At 41.5% G+C, this 23220-nt stretch overlaps 1 protein-coding gene across 2 annotated transcripts in view; it reads right to left on the bottom strand.

The window, feature by feature from the left end:
• ARHGEF26 (Rho guanine nucleotide exchange factor 26) overlaps positions 1 to 23220 on the bottom strand; it is a 112509-nt gene that overhangs the window by 25695 nt on the left and 63594 nt on the right. For both annotated transcript variants that reach the window (XM_054579827.1, XM_054579818.1), the window contains 5 exons: positions 22431 to 22583; positions 19469 to 19598; positions 15939 to 16013; positions 12216 to 12305; positions 8714 to 8868 (listed from right to left, as the gene is read on the bottom strand). In XM_054579827.1, the coding sequence (XP_054435802.1) occupies positions 8714 to 8868; positions 12216 to 12305; positions 15939 to 16013; positions 19469 to 19598; positions 22431 to 22583 (603 nt within the window). The remainder of the gene's footprint in view (positions 1 to 8713; positions 8869 to 12215; positions 12306 to 15938; positions 16014 to 19468; positions 19599 to 22430; positions 22584 to 23220) is intronic.

The raw sequence follows: 23220 nt of genomic DNA, 5'->3' as shown, positions 1-23220 counted from the left end.
AGAGTAATCCCCACACTCCAGTTGAAATTTATTTCCACTGACCTCCTTAGATGAGGGGGGGAAATACACTGACTTTCCTTTTTCAGCCACAAAGTTAGAGTATCTCCTAATCAGTTGTGAGGGGGGTTGCAAGAAAGCCACTACTACCACAGTGTACACGGTTCATATCAACTTATTAAATAACACAAAGTAGATCAATGGTTGTCTCGCACTCACTTGCCATCTGACATGGGTTCCTGATTTGGGGAGGGGGAAAGGGGATGGAGTTCAATGCGTTTGTTCCTAAGGCCATACATCTGGGGTCTAGGTCTGACCCCAGGGTGCACCGCAACCTTCAGATGAATAGCAATGGCTAAAAGTTTCAAACTATTTTCTTAAACAATATAATACTCTAGAAGCACAGAGCAATAATTTAATCTTTAGAGTGAGAAGCACAATGCTAGGCACAAGGACACGCTCCATGTATCAGTCCCATGGCAGACACTGTTCACTGTGTTAAGAGCTTTATGTGCATTAACTCACGGAAAGGTGAATTATTCCCATTTTACAGATGAGAACACTGAGGCTCTGAGAGGGGAAGAGTAACTTGCCCAAGATCCCCTGGCCAGGATTTCAGCCCTGTTCTGTCTGATTCCAGACACTGACATTGTGCTTCTCAGCCACAGCAGCTTTGAACATCGAATGACAATGTCGACTCTTCTTACAGAATAGAAGACATAATACCCTCACTATTCATCACGTAGCGGAATCTAGGGTATGTGGGGAGACCAGAGATAAGGAGGAGGTGGAAAAAGGAAGGGGGGCTCTCATTCCTCCCTCACCCCATCTCACCATCGTGAATTTAGAACCTGCTATCACGGTGGTCAGAAAGAACCAAGTTTTATGTTGCAGGAATAAAAGCGCTTTGAATCAGTCTTTTTGCCTTTCCTTTATCTGAGATACTCTTAAAGTTAATTTCCCGAGGAAGGGATTAACACTGCAGGGGAAGAGAGACGATGTCAGATGACTCCAGCTATCTTTAGTGGGAAAGGCTTCCAAATGGAAAAACTCAAAGTGGGGCCAAAGCAGGCTGTGACCATTTCCAGGGAGCGGGCGCGGCTTAAGCTGCTGGGCATCCAAACTACTTGGGCAAGTGCAAGTTGTAACTTAACTCCCCGAACTTATGATACTGATATGGTAGCATTCTACTGTAGAAAATCCTTTTCTTAAACCCTGAGGATTTGTAATGTGTCACCAAGTTCAAGTTCTGTCAATATACACAGTATATATGGAACAGGAATGAGAGAGTGGAAACCTACTGTCTTAAGTGCCTGTGGGAAGGAAGTGTTATGAGAAGGAAACTCTTCCTTACACTCTGACGTTCGATTAGCCGAAGGTAGAGGAAAGCTCACAGGTGTGATTTGGTACTAGTTCTTATTTTCTCCTACAACCTGTACAACTATAAAAATACTCACTTAAAAACCTGCTTTGGAAAAGGTTTTTACCAAAACAACCCCAAAAGGTGCAATTTACTAGGATGTTTTCCCCAATGACACTGCAGGACGAGGAATGGTGAAAATATTCTACACAAAGGAAGTCAGGAAGTAAAGAAATTGTTTTGAGAAGAAGCTCTAAAGAGAATTTCAGCTTTGCTGCGAGATCTTGAAAAAGTCTTTCTTTCCCCACCTCAGAGTCTTTATCTGTAAAATGGAGGTAATGCAAGGTCTCTCTGATAACTCAATGATATATTGCGCACACATTCTGAGTTCAGTGAACGGCACACTGTACGTGCTCAATAATATAGGCTCTTATCATCATTCTTACTATTATAATGACTACTCATGTAACTATAGGAGCTATCCAAAACTGTCACAGCTAAAGCATTTATAGGTAGAGAACTCAGGAGAAGAAAACAAATCCAAACATGGTTATTGTTAGAGGTAGCAAGACTAGACTGGATTTCAGCATTCTTTTCGTGTTGTGCCCAACACGCAGGCCACGCCCGTCTATCTGCCCCACATGTGCTGAGGGGCACGCCTGTGCTGATGGGAGCAAAAAGGCACTGCCAGGGACACTCACGTGAACCCCAGCTGGATAAGGAACACCAGCCAAACGGAAGCGGCTTCTGACTCTCCAATCACTTCTTTCTCCACTGAACCAAATACTCCCCACTCTCATTTATCCTAAAGGCAAAGTGTTAGTTCTTTTCAAGAGCTCTTCCCACTTCCCAAATTACTCATATGTTTATTGGTGCTCTGTGCAGAAGAGGATTTCCTGGTTGTGACTGGAAGTGTTATCTAATCAGCTGCCAGCCCCCCAGGTTCACATCCGTCAAGCCCCAGTGTGCCAGCCCCATCGTGGCCGAGCCAAAACAGTCCTGGCTCTCCTGTTCCCTTTCTCACCTGCTGCCTCTCCCGGCCTCCCTTATAACAAATCCCGTGACCCAAGACTTCCCCATGACATATAAGAAGTTCACTGGGGACCGTCTGGGAAAGGTTTTCCTCTGCTGATGAAAAAGAAAAGCCACTTGAGGACAGAACCCCTTGGTTTAGGCTCTGATTTGCACCCTCGCCTTCCCTCCTGTGATTCTGAATGAAATCATGATGCCTGCAGGATCCACTGCAACCAAGACACTCTGTACATGGAGCTGCTGAAGAACGGAAAGGAGCTGGGTTACTGGGGACCACGGGACCGGACTGCCCGTGCTCAGCCTTCCTGTCTGAAGAGAGAAGCAAGTGCCTTTCGTCTCTGAGCCACTGTTATTTGGGAATTCTGTTACCTCCAGCCAAAAGCTTTCTAAGAAGTCAACAGTAAATTCCCCAAAGAGGAATGCAGTGTGGAGGGTTTCCCAAAATCACCTAACTTCTCATTGTTTGTGTGCATGTGATAGTTCAACTTTTTACTGTTTAACACTTTTGTATGGTATCCTTTTACTTGCAGCTCAACACATTAGTTGGCACAACAGTACAAAATAAAAGCAAGCCAAAAAACTTCCCCTGTAGAGTCCAGTTTTGCAAATAAAGTCCTAATAATCTGGTTGTATTCTATAGGTAAAACTCCAGAAGCCACATGAGAAACCAAGTTCCAGATCTGTTTTTGCCAAAATTAATTTAAAATGTTTACTTAAAAAGGATTATCTAATGGAGTAGAATACAAAAAACACATATCTTTTAAAAACAAAAGAGAATTCAAAGAAATTTTAGCTTGGGGGTGAAATGGGAGGAGGCTGTCCACTGAGTAATGCATTCATTCAAATTGTTTATGTTTAATCATCTGCATGATCGGTTTGATATAGTAGGCAGCTAGACAGGCATGAGCAGAGTAAGAATAATAGGCCAGGTAGAAAGGTCACAAGGGTGGAAAGCTCCAGGTACCTGGCAACTTGCCGAAACTGGGGTGGGACCTGGCCCTCCAGGATGATCTTTCCTCCCCCAGCATTTTGCTAGTCATGCAGTTTAGACCCCCTGGCCTTCCCTATTGTCGATCACAGGTTCGGACCTTCTCCTGACCTTTCCTCCCCTGACATGTTGCCAGTCATGCGATAGACCCCCTTGGAGAAGGAACAAAGGGGAAGGAGAATAGCCTCTTCATACACTGCCCATACAAGCCCTTGCAGCACCACTCTCTTACACACTAAGCCCCCAAGACAATGAGGTTCAGATCCATATCAAAAAGTCTTAAGAACAAAGCCTTGAGTCTGCTGACTACGGTGACAGAGTTTTGGTCCAACTAGAGATGACATCTAGGCCTCAGTTATGTTTCAGCTTCAGGCTCAAGAAAGCAGCAAAACCAGAAGAAGTGATACCATGGCTGACATCAGGACCAGCTGCCACGACGAATGACTCCCTGCCCTGGCACCAGCCAGTCAGTAGAGACCACAAACCTGAAAAGGCACACCTGGAAGCTGATGAATATTCTATCAGCATCCTCCTCTGAGATCTCTCCTAAAACCCCCACCTTTGGAAGACTGATAAAAACCCTTCAGACGAAGGACCCCGTGTGTACTTGCACTCTTTCATTCTCTGTCTCCCTGGAGCATGCCCACGCCTTGCCCCTCCCTCTCCCAGGCATGTTATCTTAGCCTTCCTTTCTCCTAAGCTCCGAAGGCCCTTCTTTTGCCTCTGTAACTTGTTTCCTGAGCCCACGCAGCCCAACTGGCTCACTTCTTCTACCCCTGTGACTTTCGTATTTGAGTCTCGGCACTGAATTCTTTTTTTAGTTGGACTCAAAAACCAAGGTCTAACATCTGGTGCCATTTGCCATTAACAGTTGACGTTCAAAAGATATTTACAAATGAATTTTATGGGCAAGGCAGTGGGCTCTGTACCAAGGATGCAAAAGTTAACAAGACATGAACACATGGTAACACAAATGTTATGGCAAAGGAAATGCAGGGTTTTATGGGACTATGAAGCAGCAGAAATAAATCTTCTTTAGAGGAACAGATAAGATCTCCCACTGGGTGTGACAATTAATCTAAGACCTAAACAATGAAAAGGATTTTGCCTAGAAAAGGTTGGAAAGGAGAGGGATTAGGGGGCAGGGAGAGCGTTTGGGCAGAGAAAGAAACATGTGACTAAAAAGATGTTTCAGTGAGGCTTTATACTAAGTGCAAGGTAAGACCATGGAAGGGCAGTTTGCAAGGGATGAACTTACTAGATCTGTCTTTTGAAAGGTGCACTCTGGCTGTGCAATGTAAAATGGCTGGAGGGATGGTGGCGTGAATCCAGTTAGATGTGTGTTAACGTCAAATTCAAGGCGGTGGTACAAGGGCAGTGGCAACACGAGAGAAGCAATTTCATGGGCTGCTTAGAAAAATGGAGACTGGCTGAATAGGGAAGTGCAGTGAGGAGCAGGGAGTCAAAGTAGTCTTTCAGGTTTCCTGTGGAGCAACCAGCTAGACAGACGGCCCTGGAACAGACCCCGGAGAAGGAATGTGTTTAAAGGAGAAGACTTGAATGAGGATGACCTACATAGCCACCAAATAGAAGTGTTCAAGTCACATAACCATGATGACACTCTTAAATTATGAGAAATAGCATCTATCAGTGTTAGGGAAAAAAAGACGTGTTCTAGAACTAGCTTAAAGTATTAGTGATGAAGGGCTGGAGGAATAGCGTGGGTTGAACTGTGCCCTCCAAAAAATATGAAGTCCTTGTCCCTGGTACCTGCACATTTGACTATATTTGGAAGTAAGGTCTTTGCAGATGTAATCATGTTAGGATGAGACAACTCTGGAGTAGAGAGGCCCCTATATGCAGTAACTGCTGTGCTTATATAGTGGGGGGCGTTTTGAGACACAGAGTCACCGGAGAGAAGAAGCCAAGTAAAGGCAGAGGCAGAGACTGGAGTTAGGCTGCTACAAGCTAAGGAACCCCAGGGATGACCGGGAGCTGGAAAGGGCAAGGCGGGATTCCTTCCTAGAGCTTTCGGAGGGGGGTGTGGCCTGCCATTATCTCGACTTCAGACTTTGCCTCCAGAACTGTGAGAGAATGGATTGCTATTGTTTTAAGCTACCTAGTTCCTGGTACTATGCTACAGCAGCCGTAAGAAACTAACACAGAGAAAAAGACTGTTTTTAGCTACAGAATAAATTAGAAGGGAAGACCTAAGCCAGATATAAGGCTAGTATATGAAAACAGTAAGACAGTTAACTACCTTATAAGTATTTTGGGGGTATAAACCTATTTTGGTCTTGATTTCCATTTTCACACTGCAAAACTGGGAAGAATAGTTGTTAATCCCTAAGGTTATCCATTGCGTATAGTCTGTACACTGTAATGGAAAATTATAAATGAGCAAGTTATTACTAGGCAAGGATTGCAGAGGATAATGTTATTATTCATTAATCTATGAGTACAACATGGCAATTGATTATTGCTGTGTCAGGTCTGACAGATTTTCACACCTTCACTACTTTGAAGGCAATGCTGGTTGATAGTTCACCATCACTCTGGGACAGTGGTTCTCAACTGGAGGCAATTTGGCTCCTCGAGAACACAGGACAATGTCTGGAAACATTTTGGGTTGTCACACCTGGGAGAACAGTGCTACTAGAAACCAGGAAGCTGCTAAACCACCCTAGAAAGCACAGGGCAGCCCACGACAGGGAGTCATCAGGTCTCAGTAGCACCAAGCGGAGAGCTCGGCACCAAAAGTACCCAGGTCATCTGCAAGGAAAGCTTCAACTGCCAAAGATTTCACTTTCTCATTCAAAACAGTCAAACTGATCGTGGGTCCTTTTGAAATGTGATCAAAGAGACGATTAATACAGTGACTCACAAACAGCCCAAAGCTAAAGGAAACTTTAAACTTCCTTCTGATATACTTTTTTAAAAAAGTGAAGATTCCTGTCCTAGAAGACAGCCGTGGTCACTGACACCCTGCAAGCACTAGCAGGAACGCTGGCGCTGCACAGTGGAGGCAGCCACACATCCCAGACATCTGCAGCTGAGCTCGGCAGAAAACATCTGCCAGGCCGGGAGGAGGAGGAAGAGTAACTCCCCTCCCAAGCCGACTCTGCCGGTAGCCCGGGAGCCTCCCTGAAGCTGAAAACCACTAGAGATCCAGGAGCTAGGCTCCTTGACTAAGCCCTGGAATTACGATTAGGCAGTGGGTGGCTGGATCAGTCCTGCGGAGCTGGCACAGGTAGTTATCCTTTATCTGTACCTCATGGCCAAGCCTAAATTATTGCCTTGTTGAAAGCTGCTGAATCTCCTTCGCTGCAGCCTCTGGCATGTGAAGCATTTGTAGTTGCCTCCTTGAAGCAGCAGAGTAAATATGGCTGCGCATACTGTACATTTTTAACCAAGCCTGTTTATCAGGCCTCTGCATTCTGCTTGTCACTCTCACCACATATTTAGGTCATAAACAACTTGAGCCTCAATGCTATTCTGAGTCAGGAGCACCTTAGAAATAGGATGATGTCATGGTAAGGGCAGGAAAATTCCAGTTTCGGTAAAGGCAAAGTTAGGTACTCAGGTTGCCCTCTCTGCTGAAGCTGTATGTTTTGCTGTTCTTTATAATACAAGTTCAAGTTTACCTGAGCAAATAAATGTGGGAGAGCTAGGAGAGCAACATTCAATGTAATAGCAAAATCTCCTATGGAGGGAAAAGTATGCTAGTTCGTAGGAGAGCATATACCTTAATTCTAACTTTCAAAAGTCTGTATTTATTGGGTAGTTCTATGCAAGTCCAAGAATAAAAGTTGTACTAGCCTGGTTTAAATACCCTTAATGGTTTCATCAAGTCCCCGAAGACATAATAATCAAAGCTACATTATATTTAAAATTGGTTTAATATACTTTTTGTTAAAATCAAAAGTTTAGATAAAGATTTGGTCCATTGAGACAGAGCAAATATTTCAACAGCTGGAAGATGTTAAAAGTCAAGAGTTTTGGCATTTGAAGAGTCATATATATAATTACTCTTCCCAAAAAACAAAACATCTCGTTGAATGCCAAAAAAACATGCTATCTCATAGGAAACCAACAAAACATAAAAATACAAAAATGATAATGTCTCTCCACTCTTATTTATAAAATTGACTCAGCTCCTAGAACTATTTAAACTGCCCCAAGGTAAGAGAAATCATTTCTTCTTAAAGTTATGGAAACTCTCTTTTCCTAAGTATGAAAAATAATCATCATAGTTGTGTTTTGGCTTTTCAGGATAGACCATCCAAAGTTTTCATTTCAGCTAGGCAGCCAAGCAGCTGAAATCATTCATAACAGTCTGTCTGACTAAAAGGAACAAAAAGAAAAGCTCAACCTCAGTTTCAACTGAGTTTGACTGCTCAGGCTAACATGTCAGCAAGTCAGGTAGAATTTAAATAAATATTTTATGGCAAATTTTGACACGTATTTTACATATTCTTAGAGGCTTGTCTCCACAAGTCTCTTCACCTTGTCAAAACTGTACCCCATGAACAACTCCTACTTCTGTTACGTGCCAGCAATTCTCCCCACTAGCATTGCCTTCGTATGTGGAATAACACACCACGGGTTTATGTTTAAGTTCACATTCTGGGAAAAATGGATATTTACAAAGGACCAGCAGGAAAACTACAGTCCTACATACACTGAGCGCAGTCACTGATGTCCCCTAGAGAACAGCGTGCGCGCCTGTCCTGCGGTCCGCTGCCCGTCTCCCCAGAGCAGCACGTGGGCGCACAACCTGAGGTCTGAAGCTGGAGGCGCAAACACTCTGCCACCCACCTGATTTACTTCATACTCCCTTAAGAAGAGAGAATTAGAGTATCGCTAATGTCTTCCCAGTCACGGGGAGACGTTTTAGGCTAACGGTCATTAGGAGCAGTGGATTTTAAATTAAGTTACAAGGAGCACTGGACACGCACCTCAGCTTGTTCTCAACCAGAGGAAAGGTTCTATGGAGAAGAAATTTGAACACTGCTGATTGGGGATAATAAGAGTGTTCCCTCCCGAGGGATGTCAGGAGAACTCAATAACCTAAATGTATAAAACGTTTCGAACGGGGCGTTGCGCACTGCAGAAGCTCAATGGGGCCTGGCTCAAGTGGTGACACGGCTAAGGACTGAAGTCTCAGCTGTGCAGGTAATTTAAAGGAAATGAAGCACAGAGGCTGCCTGGTTCCTCGTGTAGAAACTACACCTCTAACATCCCAAGCTTTTAAAGGACGATCACCTCTAACAAGCGTTTGAATTGCAGAGCTTTGAAACTGGATACACAGCGAGCAACGCCACAGAAAGGTTTACCTCTTCTTCTTGGTGATAATGAGCACGTCGTTAAAGAGAAAGAAGTAGACTTGCTGTTTGGATGTCCTTCTTGAGAAAAGCACAGTGTCTTCTACATAGGCTGTCAGTTCACCTCTCTTCACCAGCCACCGGGAGGAGGAGACTAGAGGGAAAGGCTACGAGAAGAGAAAGACTCAGCATCCGAAGCCGAACGAGAGTGCTGTTAAGGTTATTGTAAGTAAACTATAAACCTTACAAAGAAACAACTTATACATATTATGGCATGCGTCATTATTTCACAGGTATGTTACAGTGAAATAGAATTAGAGAAGTATAGTAGTTCTCCAACAGAAAATGAAAAAGAACAATTTATTTTCCAATATAAAAAACCCCCACTAATTTGCTTGTATGTAACTAAAACTCAATGTGAAAATGTTACTGGGTCAAGAAGAAAGTAAGTTTTATATTAACTCTTTCCATTAACTCTCAACTGAAAAAGATTGGTAAGGAGTCACTTAAAACCAAAAAGCCTCAAAATCAAATCTACCAGTATCAACTGCAAGTATTTTATATATCATAAATCAGAATCTAAACATACAGGAAAATATAGATAACTGTAGTTAAGAAACAAATGTAAAAGTCTGCATTTACTCTATAAACTAAACAGACTTTATTCAAAAGGGAAAAAAATCCTCTCAAATGTATGATTTGTCTACTGATTCTTTACTTAGCCATATTCTGAAGAACACCTGTTCTTAAGTTTATAGTAGTTTTCCTCAGAGAAGTTCATCCCTGAAAGCATCATGCCATTTTCTGGCTGGAAAAAAACGAAGTTTTCCCAAAATAATCCATCTTAATCTCACAGAAAAGGCTGGATACAAGAAATTACATAGTTTAAAGAAAAAAATTTCAGTTTCCAGTTTCCAACTGAAAAACTTTCAAGACCACAGAATAATCCTTACCCTTGAGAGCTCTTTTTTTTTTTTTTTTTGTTACCAGAAATGCTTACTGCCTAAGGGCTGACTTAAAAAACTACATCCATAAAATAAGCAGAAGTTCTTGGACACACAAAACACAACTGTGGAAGTGTAGTGCAACCAAATGTCATCCTTTTCAGGGAATAATGATTAAAAATAGCTAAAGGAAATGGAGGATATTAGGAAGGAAATAAGACAGCTAAGAAATGATTTCAGGTTTTTTTTTTAAAACTTTATAAAGGTCTTTTATAAGCAGGTTGCTCATCAATTATGTACTGCTTTCCTGGAGGTTTAAAAAGAAAGATGAAAGATTATGGCTGACCTCAAACTTTCGAAACTTGCTATTAAGTGACTACATAGAATTTCCAGTCCCCAAATCTCAAATCAGATGCTTATCCAACAGGAATGGCTAAAACTTTAAGGGCTGACAGATGAAGTGCTTAGATGATTCTGGAGAATCCCATCAGCACACAAGAGGTCACCACAAAGAACTGTGTATCCGGTTTGGTCCTGCTGAAGGTTTGTAACTCCTGGAACACAGTGCTATCTTGCTCTTGCATGTCACCCTACCAGATGAACCAAGGATCGTTTTAAGGTTAAGCTCCAATGCATATGCTACCTTATGGCTGCACTTAGTTTAGGGGCTGGGAAAAGAGTTTTTAAAATAAACTGATTTTTATGGACTCCTCATACTCTACTAGGCAAAAATAAATTTCTAATGAGCATTTAAACCTGACAGTAGCTTTCAATATGTTTATGCATCTTTTGAAAACAAAAATCTGATGTTGTGTGTTTGTTTTTTTGCCTCAGAATTTACTGTTAGAAGATGAAAATTCAATCAGAAAGTCTTTTAAAAAAGAGAAGAAGAAGAAAGAAGGAGAAGAAAGAAGGGGGGAGGGGGAGAGGGGAGGGTGACGTCGTAATTCTGTTTAACATTTTGAGGGGCTACCAAACTGTCTTCTCCAGGGCTGCATCCCTGTACTGAAAAAAATTGTCTCAAAGGCTCATGTCGGCTGAAACATGCCACAGCTATAAGCTACTCAAAAATGTTCAGGGAAATTGAGGGCCCTGGTGGCAAAAGAAAGATTCTGCTGTGTTTTTACTCATGCGTGAGATTCGATGAGGCATGGGGCTAGGATGAGGCAGGTGTGGTCGAAGCAGGCAAAGGAAGAAGCCTTCTGGCGGTCCAGGTTGATGTGCTGCTGATTTTCACCAGGCGCTACTGATGGGGTAACTGCTTGCTGTGGGGTAACACCAGCATTTCCCAGGAGAAACTTGGTAAGTCAAGGCTAGTTTTACTTTTGCTGCTGATGGCACTTTTCAGCTATACCAATTACCAGATAAATTTTCTAAAATATTTAGGAACAAATTACAGAGAAGGACAAGATTCTTTTGCGCCGATGGGAGAAAGATGGGTTTTGAAATTGCTGTGAATTTCTGTATGACGGCATTATAACTATTTAAAGAGTATGTATGCATTTGTGTTGTGTTTAACAAGTACCTATTGTTGCCTATTTTAAGACGAATTATGGATCATGTTTCCATCACTAAACCTTTATAGTCAAGATGTTGTAGTGGAAGAGTTTACACTGATCTGCAAGTCAGGACATCAGGACCGTAGTCCTGATCTTACCACCAGTAGCCAGGTGATCCTGTTAACAAGGAATTATTCTCTGGGCATTGTTTTCCTCATCTGTAAAATAAAAGGGTATAGCTATACTATATAGCGATCCGTACACTATATGACACGGCAGCAATCTGCTCTCTGCGGCAGGCCATGAAATGCTGATCGCTCTCATTCCACTGCACAAATTAGGAACATTTTTACTATAAAAAAAAAATATGACTTGTCATTTTAAGTTGCTTGATGAAATTTACATGTCATAAGACAAAATGGAACCACAATTGTAAGCATTCACATCCATTCACTACTCAGCTGCAAACCAATAAAGGACTGAGCATGGCCTAGATTTGTCATTAAATTGTCATTTTCTTTTTTGTTCACCTTGTCATCTGCTCCTGAGCAGCATCAGACAAGCAGGAACAGGCAGCACAAAGTCAATAAGGAATTATGGGAGAAAAACAAATTTGCAAAGACAACCCACAACTAATCGTGTTTTGCAAACCAGACAAGGAATGTCCTTATTTGATTTGAGAGAACACCCTAGTTCAGCTCCTGGGATACCACTGATTTGCAGGACACTTGAGTATATGAAAGAACTCTCCTTTCCATACTAAAATTCTACTATTTTTAACTACCCTTTACCCAAGTTTGGTGTCTCTCGGGGAGGGAGGAAGGGAGGGTGTTCTAGTTCAATAATCCCTAACTCTGGCCTGCAGAGAGGGCACTTTATCCGGCAGAAACAAGAGCAGAATTGCCCCTGGCATCTGCTACTCCCTCCGCTCAGCCTCTCTCTAATCAATCTATGGCCCTTCTTTGAAAAGTCAAATCTTATCCACTTTGTTGCCCTCAACTTGTCTCTCTCTTTACAGAAAACTTAAACAAGAGCACTAATACACCTGTTTATGAAGAAGGATGAGAATACCTTAATTTTAAATTCCAGCTGGGAGTTAATTGTGTACATCATTTCCGTCCTCTCCATCTTCCGGGCGCCTTCATTGCATAGTCGAACCAACTGGGAAGACAGAAAAAATAGGAGGGTTGAGAGGTCAAGGAGAGAAACTTCACTTTCAAAAGCAGATCTCTCGCAGGAAATAATTAGCACTTGGGAAGCTCCAGAAACTCATTTCTGACAGTTCAAGTGCTCAGTTTTATACAGTGAAGCCTTTGTACTCAGTTGGGAAACAGCATTATTAGTTCGTGAAGACAGAGGGAAAAAATCATCCTGGAAATTTTCAGGGACCCATATCCTTCTTATGTGTTCTTATTACATCACGCCCTCCCCACACAGGTTCCTGGCACAGTTCAGGCCCCTGTGCTTTCTGCTCCTTCCCTCTGCCCCTCCTCCTGGCCTCTACCCAAGGGAACCTCACCTGGCACAGGCACGCTGCACCTTCCTCCTCATTGCCAAGTCCGAGCGGCTGGAGGCAGACTACCAACATCAAAGGCAAATTTTAAGCAGAGTGGTATGTGCAAAGCCTGTGACCAGTGACAGAATATGGAAAGAGGGATGGCTTCATTCAGGCGGAACCTGGCAGCCGATGATTCTTCAAGGATGGCTAAGCCAAGGGACATTCCCTTTAATTAGAACTAACGAATCGTCTACAACTGAATGCAGGCACAGTCCTTTGGTGAAGGCCTGTGATATTGTGATTTATAATAAGAAATACATAGTTTTTGTCCACAGTACCTGGCACACAGCATCTAAAATCCTTCGTAGTTTCCTATTAAGAGCCGTAGAGGCATCTTTAGTTATAATAGGATATTTATTTATAGCAAGCCTGTTTCAACATCATCTGAGTTTCTGTTAACGAGGCAACTTTTGAAAAGCCCCTAACCATCGGGTGAGGGCTGACTGCCAGAAGAACCCGTCACGGGATCAGACAGTGGGTTCAAACCTTCAGCCCCAACCCCCAGGCTTCTGGGAGGAGGATAGGGGCTGGAAATCGACTTGATCACTAATGGCCAATGATTTAATTAATCAGTCACGCCTACGTAATGAAGCCTCCATAAAAATCGCTGTACTAGGACATCCAGCCAAAAAGGGGCCTCATCCACTTTGACAAGGGTGACAAATGGCCCCATACATTCAGCTGCTGCAGCAGCAAAGGGCTATTCCTCTGTAAGCATCTGAAAGTGCTTACACAATCTCTATTCTCATGGAAGGGCAGAGGAGAGATCCAATCATTACAGATTGAGATCTTAAAGTAAAAAAAAAAAAAAAAAAAAAAAAAAAGCAAAAACAGGGGAGTGGGGGAGGAGGAAGATAGAGAAGGAGGCCTCTCCTGAGAGGCCATTCACACTGAAAGCTGAAGGCAAAGGAAGAGCGAGTCGTGGTCCAGGCAGAGCGCACACCATGAGCAAAGGGCCAATGAAGGGAGAGTGCCAGTGCCAGTGTGTCTGAGAAAGTAAAAGGTCCTGACACAGGAAGTTGGCACGAGAGGAAGCTGGAGAGATAGGCCAGGGTCAAAGCATGCATACTGTGAAGGCATCTGGACTGTAGTCTTAAGTGCAAAGAGAAGCCACCAGCAGGCTTTCAGCAATAACCTTCACAAATGAAAAAGATGACTAATTCCTCAGCTGGGTATATTGGTGATGTCAGTTTCCATATAACACTAGGAGACTAGGGGAATAATTCTGATATTCAAGACTCGTAATTGAGAAAGAAATGCTGTCCGAGAGAGAAAACAAGTCACTGGAACAGCTTGTCTTCACAGAGAGCCTTTTATATACTTACAGTATCAAAGTAAGGCAACTGACTGACCCCCTGCATTTTGTCTGCCTTTCCTAAAAGTACCAGTATCAAATCAAGTGAATAAGAGATGCCTGAAGGAATGTAGTAGTCTACTGTAACTAGCATGTGGAATGCTTGAAAACTATTAACTATCATTCCTAGTTCAATTCAACTCCCACCTTTCTCTTTTCTATGTGAATTCAACTTCTCAGTAGCAATCACACCAGACTTGATAAATCTCTTGTATGTTCAAAGCTAAAACTTTTCTAGTAGCTTCTCCAAAAGACTCTCCCCTCCCCCACTCCTCTAGGCCTCGAGGAAGCGTAGGGTTTGGGTTCCCAGAGGAAAGACCCGTTTGCAGTAGAATCTCAGGTGACTTCACATCTGTCAGGCAAAGTTTCTTTTTATCAGACCATTGATGGGGCAAGAGACGAATTTAAATGGTTGACAGATTGCTATGGTTTGAATGTTTGTATCCCTTCTGAACACATACATTGAACTCTTAACCCCCAAAGATGATGGTATTAGGTAGGGCCCCCATGAATGGGATATTAGTCCTTTATAAAAGAGGCTCCAGAGAGGTCCCCAGCCCCTTCTGCTGTGTGAGGACACAATAAGAAGTCTGCAATCTGTAAGAAGGTGCTCAAATGACCATGCTGGCACCTTGATCTTGGACTTTTTCAACCTCCAGAACCGTGAGAAACAACTTTCTGTTGTTTATAAGTCACCCGGTCTGTGGTATTTTGTTCTAAAATGAACTAAAACAAAGATAAACTATTTCTAATATAAAAATGTATGTTAGAAAAATAAATAGCTCATAAAACCCACGATTTTTAAAAATTATTGACAAAAATGAGGATAAGTAAAATTGAGTCAATTTAAAGAAGTTTGAAGAGTACTTTACAGGAAAGTGGTACAAAGATATACCGTACTCAAAGGCGGTACACAGCTTCGTTATGCCTAGGAAGCTTCCAATGGCATCATCACCTTTGCCTCCATGTCTAGCCTGCTCAGTGTCCTCCTTGACTTACCGTCTGATGCTTTCTCTCAGCTGGATATCTCTATCAGCATTTAAACATACGCACATTTCTCTAATCTTTAGATGAGCAAGAAAACAGCCTCATTCACCTGCCTGTGAGCTACAGCTCTCTCTCTCCCCACTCACAGCCCCGCTGTTGAAAGAGCCAGAGCCACCCTGGCTGGCTGGCTGGCTGCACAGTCACACCCCCTGTCAATCCCTAATATACCCCACCCGGCTCCCACACCCCTCACTGCAGGGACACAGCCTACCTGAAGATAACCCCAACGAACGCTTCGCCCGCTATTTCACTTCTTTCAGGAGCACTCAACAGGGCTGACCTTCCTCTCACCAAATTGTCTGCTATTTTGCCAGGCCTTTATGGTTTTCCATAAACACTCTTTCCCCCAATCCCTGGCTTACGGCTACTCTTACTTTAGATTTAGATTAAACATTACTATGTTCTTCTGCCTTGTCACTCACCACCCTTGACTGGAATTCCCATTTACCATCTGTTTTCCCCTTTACATGGCACATTTCATGAGGGCCGAAACCACAACTATCTTGTTCATCACTGTATTTTCAAGGGCTGGCATTAGGCCTGGCATAATAGAAAAGAGGCAGTAAATATTTATTTAATAAGGGAATGAATAAACAGCCATTCAGATACCACAGGAAGATGGGATATCTGTATCTACATGCCCTTAAAGCGAGACATCTGACACAGTAAAACACGCATTTCATTTGAGTACAGCAAACATCATTTTGTTTTTCAGCTATCTAAAGACTGCTGTGCAAATGGCTATGAGAATCTACTAATTTTTAGCATCAAACACAGATGCATTCTCTCTCAAGTTATTAGAATGGTTTCCTGTCTGATGAGCTCCAACAGTTACCTTGCTTACTTCCTTTAAGGCTCTTTTACAGACTTCATACTTCGGAGAGTCCTTAGGTGTTTTTTGACAGATCGTCTGCAATGAAGTAAAAAAAGAAAAAAATTATTGATTTATTTTATTAAGTACAAGAAAACCAATGCCCAGATATAACCTCTTACTCATAGCAAACTTAACAATGCTATACACAATACTGTGGATGGGTGTGACAAGGACATTAACATCCAATTACAAAACTAGGAAATGGTCTTTAAACATACAGAACCCAAGGACATCAAGGAAACGGTCAAATAAGAGGACAGCCTTCAGAGGTGGAGGAACCTGATTTCAAGTCTGAGTTCCCTCTCTTCCTAGCTATCTGATCTTACGCAAGCCGTACTCCTGTCTGTGTCAGCCTCAGTTTCTTCATCTGTAAATTCGGGATAATGCCAGCTCTATCACCGGGTGTGGCTGCAAGTGATAAATGATAATACACGTGAAGTCCTTCATGAGTATCTGGCACACAGTAGGCCCTCGATAAATAATAATGTGACTTTACTTGTCATCATCCTCATTAAAGATTAACTAGTCTTGTAGATGGTGCAATTCAATAAAAGATCAAGAAATAAAGGCTGCTAAATTTTCTCTTGATATATTTACACTGCAATTTCGGTGAGGGTAAAGTTGAGCTCAAAGAGGATCAATTCAAAGTAAACTGAATTACCTATAACTTTTGAAGCTATATCCATTCAAAACCAACAAAACCATTTTAATTGTTTAAAATGTTCCCTCGATTAAGCTTAAATCGTCTCAAAACAAGTTTAACTAAATCTCCAAATGAAGTAAAATTGAAGAGACAACGTTTTAAATCCATTTAGGTCCCGCCACAGGGGCCAGATTCCAACACAGGAGAACGTATTAGAGCAACAGGCATCATGCGAAGGTGGAAGGTAGTTGGGACCTAGCAAACCACTGGTACCTGAAATGCAAGTAAGTCCCGGACTCATAAATCTGAAGTCTGGGGTCAGGACTGTTATATGTGATATGGCAGAACAAATACAGGGGGTGCTGTCTGTGAGTTTATATTAATGGTTCTGTAATTTTTTTGACTATGGCCCACTGTAAGAAATACATTTAAACTGCAACTAGTACACGTGCAAACAAAAATGAAACAAGTTTCTTTAAAAATAATATCTAACTACATTATGAACCAGGTACATATCATGTACTGTATGATCTATTACAATTTTTTTAAGTGTTCATTTTCCAAAAAACAATTTTATGACCCACTAATGGGTTTGAAAGGAGTTTGAAAAATACTGTTTTATGTTCCTGAGAGCAGGCGCCTGTGAATTGGTACGTACTGGATTTTCTAGGGAGAATGACAACAGCTCTACGCAGAATCGCACAAGGGCCTCTGACCAAAAAAAGTTTAGAGGCCACTGGACAATAATGGCATAAACCTCCAACATTGTATATGAGATTTTGCGGGTCTCAATCTATTCAAGCAATTTTTTCAAAATGAAGCAGAGAAAGAATACAGGAGGCTGAGAGGCTGTCACATATACAGACCTTAAGGAAACATGGCTAAAATGCATTTTCATAGGAAGAAAAAAAAAGAATACTGAAAAGTAATAACAAGAATTTTACATTTAGAAAGCACCTATTTCTTATTTAAAATAGTAAAGTTTGAAATATTTCCCTGTATAACTCAAAGCTTAATGTTTTTATAAAAGTCTTATAAGTCACATAATATAAATCTTTTTTTTTAATGGCTTCTTCTGATAAATCTTACAGAAGAAAGCATAGTAGTTGCTTCTTGAAGCTATCTTTGAAACATTCACAATATTAACATAACTCAGTGCAAGCTGTTATACTATGTTATTAATTTATCAAGAAACACTGCCTATTGTCAGGCTTAATATTTACTATTTAATTCGTTTTTATGCCAGCTGTGCAGGTACTTATTATCCTTATTTTCCGATGAAGTTAAGCAATTTGCCTAGGATCACATCGTAAGTGGCAGAGAGAGAATTTGTCCCCAGATCTGTCTTACTCGGGAGCCAAAAGACTTCGCTACACCCAGTTTCCATGTTGGAGTCCCTCCCCACAGAGTGCTGTGGGTGATGGGAAGAGGAGGGAGCTCTGTCTGGTTGGAGGGGCTCTGAGGAAGGCTTTATGAAAGAAGGCTCACTGGGGCTAGTGCTTGAGGGATGCGCTTGCTCTGATCGTGGGGAAACGGAAGATTGAGAAGTGGAGGCCAAGAACGATGTGAACAAAGATGCAGAGTGGGAAAGTCAGGGCATGCGTGGGGAAGGAACAAATTAGGATGGCACCTGAAACTAAATCTTTTCAAGTCAAAATTTGGTTTTGAGAATCTGGCTGCATTCTATCCTTGATAAAAATTAATCTCAAAAAATATGATAGAGCTAAATTGTCAAAATTCTGCAAGTTTTTCAATATTCACAAGAAGTTCCTAAATTACAAATGATGGATGGGAAGCGTGGGAAGGTAGTAAGTACACCGAGGTAAACTTGGAGAGCAGCGGGGTGCTGTGAATTCTGAGAGGATCACCTAAACCACCCCAAAACCACGCAGCTGAGCCAACAGTGACTCATTGCCAAAGTTCAATGCTTTCTTGGAATGTATCTTAGAATTTGTAATGCGATATAGAGAACAGAATCTATTTTGTGATGTTACGCAATCATAATTTTTGCTATATTTTTATCCTGTGTTTTGCTTTGTACAAATCAAGTAAGCTAAAACTGACATATTAACACTAAGATCAATGTTAAAGTAGAACGATGAGAAACTATTTCAATTTGATCACAAAGACACTCTTTGCCCCAGTAGCTGGATGGCAGCTGTGCTGGGGCCCTGGTTCTGCTCTCCCAGATGCCATTACGGATCCAGCCCTACCAACGAGACGGCCCCTTGGCCCACCAGCCACCTGCCCTCCCAGCTGCACTCCATACCAGGCAGTCTTTACCCACGTCTCCCAGTTGCTATTCAAAATCAATTCTTGCTGTCTTCATTAATGTTCCCTAAAATAAGAAGGAAGCTGGACTTTCCAAGCCACTTTGTGCAATGCAAATTGGGGCAAGTTTATGCCTTGTGACGCTGAAGTCTCATTCCCACAGCACCTTTCCTAACTACAGGAAAGAGGTCTCAGTGACTGACCGGAGGAGGCCGAGGCCCAGAGAAACTAAATGAGTTAGTTGCCCAAGGTCACAGGCCTAGCGGCTCAGCCGGGACAGGAATCCAGGAATCCTGATTCAAGAAGTCAACATTTTTCCCATTTCAAAAAACGCTGAGTAAGTCAATCTAAATTCTTTAGTGACCACACAAGCCTAAATTGAAGATCACTTCCAAAGATATGAAACAAAAGTGCAGATGTTTTAACTTTCCAACCGAAGAGCACTTTCTCACTTAATCAGGAGATTTTTATAGAGGGGTTATGCATCAATTTAAGGGAACGAAGAATGATTTTCTTGGTCAGATTTACAGCAACTACAGCTATCCACACAGGAAGGAGCCCACCAATCATGTCTTACGTCCATCAGCAGGGGAAGGCGAGTCACCCTCTGCATGGGGAGAATGAGGAAAGAGATCATAGGTAGGTTCCTACAGTCTTCATGGGACTCGATTCTTGACAATACTTCCTTGAAAGATGGATTGGTGGCTCTGAGGAAAAACAAAGAAGAAACTTCAATACACCGCCTTGTCTGGTTACGAAGCAAATAAAAATGTAGTAAAAAATACTGTGATAAATTCATATATCATCAATGATTTTTAAATATACAGAACAACATGAACACCTAATTACACAGGTAGACATAGCTGGCTTGTCTGCATTTCATAGTCAAGATTCAATATAAGATATGAGTTTAAAGTAACTGTTATGAAAAATAAGATGAACGTGTTGAGCCAGCAATCTACAGAAATGGGAAGTAAACAAATGAGAAGGCAATGGCATTGTGCTGGTGAACACATCAATTACAAATTAGTATACAGACAAGACCTCATATCTGATAACCTATAAACATTCCATTAAAAAGATAACAAATGATTTGTTTTAAGCAGCTTCTGTAGCCCCAGATAATAATCTGAGAAAGAAATGTGTCAGACTGGATTTACTAACTAGGAGGCTTCAGGACTTTTTCAAACTATCTAAGACAAAAAGACCTTCTGACTATTGTCAGCCAGAGTATTTCTTCTCTCCCAGTGACATAAAAACAGTAGTAATACTGTCCCAACATTTTTATGAAATTTAGCAAGATATACTGACATATATGATTTTATGTGGAACCACCCAAATAACTTTTAAGAAAGGTCAAGACGGGATTCCAATAAGAATGGAGACTCAGAAAGGTCCCCAAACTTGCCGATTAACAGATCTGGTCCATGGTAAAGACAGAAATCAAACCAAGGTCCTCTGCCTTTCAGTGGGTCTTCTACCCCGCGCCTCACTCTCACCTCACTTCATCCTAAGAGGAGCTTTCAGGAGCTCCGCTGTGACTTGCGGGAGGGACCGTCCTGCACAGGGAAATCCCATGCTGAGGGGCAGGGAAGAGGCCGAGAAGCAGAGTAATGGCAATTGTGATCTTTTTAAAAGATATATACAGATATAGAAAATTAAATAATTTGGTTCAAATCTGCTAAACATAAAATAGGATATACCCAGAAAAGCAAATTTTAAAAAAAATTTTTTCACAGAAATATTTTAATTTCATTTTCTCAAAATGAGGAGTTTTAAGTTTTCCTTCCTGCTAGCTTGAAACAATTTTTAGGAAACTAAAAGAAAAAGAATCATATTCAAAACGAGTTGCATCTTTAAATCACCTAGTCCCCCACCTCCAAAGAGTATGACTAGAGAGTCTGGAATGGACACTGGGCTGTGTTTGTTTGCTTGTTTTCAGATTCCCAGGAGTTTCCAAAGCACAGCTGAAGTTGCATGTCACTGTCCTAAATGTAAATTCACACCAACTGCAACAAAGCTCCTGAAAACGCAACTACTAGTTTTCCAGGGGAAAGTTCAAATGATGGCTTCATTAAGCTAATTTCAATAAAACCTTCATTTTTTAAGAATTACATAACATACAGCACTTACTATTCTCATTTTTTAAATCCTGCAAAAAAAAAAAAAAAAAAAAAGAAAGAAAGAAAGAAAAAAGAGAGAAAACAAACTGAAATTTAGCTCTAATTTAAGGCTTTGTTTTTGAACATGTAACTTGCATTTTCTAACTGTTACAGAGCAACCTTGACATCAGAAGTTCCCAGCAGGGATGGGGGTTACGAAAAATGAGGGGTGCGATCCCCCCACCAAGGGACAGTCAGCAATGTGTGCAGGCATTTCAGTCGTCACAACTGGGGTGAGACGGTGCTACCGGCATCCACTGGACAGAGGCCAGGGATCCTGTTGAACACGCTGCAACGTGCAGGGCCGTCCCCACAACAAAGAGCTATTCAGCTCCAAATATCAGTAGCGCCGACAAACCCTGCTTTGTACTGAAAACCTCATTTGGAGTTGGCAGCTGGATTTCCCACCCTGCCTATACAAGAGCGTCGTGAGGACGGGGAGAGAGAAGGGGCCCACCAGCCCTTCTCATCAACTAGGGGGCTGCTTCTCCAAGCAGCCTTCGGGGCGATGACTCGTCCGCAAGGCCAGCCTCCCCGCCGGGTCTCACGCACGGCAGAGAACCGCAGCAGGCTTCCTTCCATGCAGTGTTCCCGAATGCCACAACTCACGGGGGGGACGAGAATGAGAGCAGCCAGTACACCCCAAACTGAGTTTCCAGCGATGGACAACTGCACTGGAGAACCAATGTGATAAACAAGGCCCCCGAAAATAAAACAGTATAGATTACTGAACAACTGCTGACTCTTTTAAGGATAGGGATGGAATATATATCACACCCAAACTCGCAGTAACCTAAAGAGGACAAAGACAAGGTGTGGAGGGAATTTAAAGCTTACTTGTTTTTTGTTTCGTAACTAAAGTCTTTAAGAACTTTTCCCCACATTGGTTTCCTTCAGATCTTCCCTTCTCAAACTACCCAAGGGGAAAATCAGCAGCTCCTATACAGAACATGATAGAGCTGTCATTTGAATGGAGGAAGATTAGAGTAGTAGAGAAAGCTCTGGACCCTAGACGCTAACTAATTCAACCTACTCAAACACTCTCTCTCGCCCTCAGGCAAAATACCCAATAGCCAGTTAAAGGCTTAGAAAACTGGGGTATTTGAAATGATAATGACAACAATTAAAAGCAAAACCAAAAGAAAAACAACAAACTCTAATTTCACAATTGAGTTAGAGAGAAAATTCTCCATGGATGAGATTTTTCTACTCAAACGTGCTCACCCTGATAACAATTGTCTCAAACATTTCTCCCTGGAAAATGGCCCATCACAACGCATTTCTAACTATGATTTAACAGATCGATTAATTTTAATCGCTGTGACTCAATTACAAAAAGGTCAGACAATTAAAACTGTAATATTCAGCATAGCTTACAACAATTTTTGTAGCGTGCGTTGTTGGTAGACTTCATTTGTACAGTATTTCACATACGGGTCAAATGTGGATGCTGTGTGTTTTTCCACAATGTCACTTATGTCATCTATGAAGATATTATTCTGATGCCTTGCTTCCAATTCTGTAAAGAATCTGAAGAAGAAAAAAGGAAAAAACAGAGAAAAGCATTTACACTTTCTTCCATATGCTTTAATAACAGATTATCCTCAGGGAATGCTTTTATACAGGGTTTGAAAATATCAACAGTATCAGTACCAACTCAAAAAGATACACGCCCAAAACTATAAAAAGTGTCTAAATTTAAATCTGTCATAACACCTTATAACTTCAAGTAGCTGGTTTAAAACATTAATAATCCAGTTCATTGCTATGCTTTCCCGTATATTTTAGAATACACAGATTTCACTGTTTTTCAAAAATTCTCTAGATATTTGGAGGGAGGGGAGGTTGATGTTTACATATTCCATTATATTGAAAGACATAAGAGCAAAATTCCTAAATAAGTGCTTAGAAAACCAGTCTGAAATAAACTTTAATTCTATGTGTCCTTTCTCTAAAAATAAAAGTAATTGTAATATTTTAAATCTAATAATATGTATGACATTTCAGTGTCTTCATAAAATACTCAAATTGCAGTTGATGGTTGTCAGACCTACAGTGGGTGTGTATTAGTATGTGCATATGTTGCATCCAGTCCAGTTAAAATTAAACTTCAGATAAATAATGAATAACTTTTTAGTAAAAATATGTGTCAAATATTGCATGGACA

Source organism: Pteronotus mesoamericanus, unplaced genomic scaffold, assembly GCF_021234165.1.
Source record: "Pteronotus mesoamericanus isolate MK-2021 breed Mesoamerican mustached bat unplaced genomic scaffold, CSHL_Meso_final contig_116, whole genome shotgun sequence".
Classification (NCBI taxonomy): domain Eukaryota; kingdom Metazoa; phylum Chordata; class Mammalia; order Chiroptera; family Mormoopidae; genus Pteronotus; species Pteronotus mesoamericanus.
The sequence above is the reverse complement of the archived record's forward strand: the minus strand, read 5'-3'. Positions and strand labels throughout refer to the sequence as shown.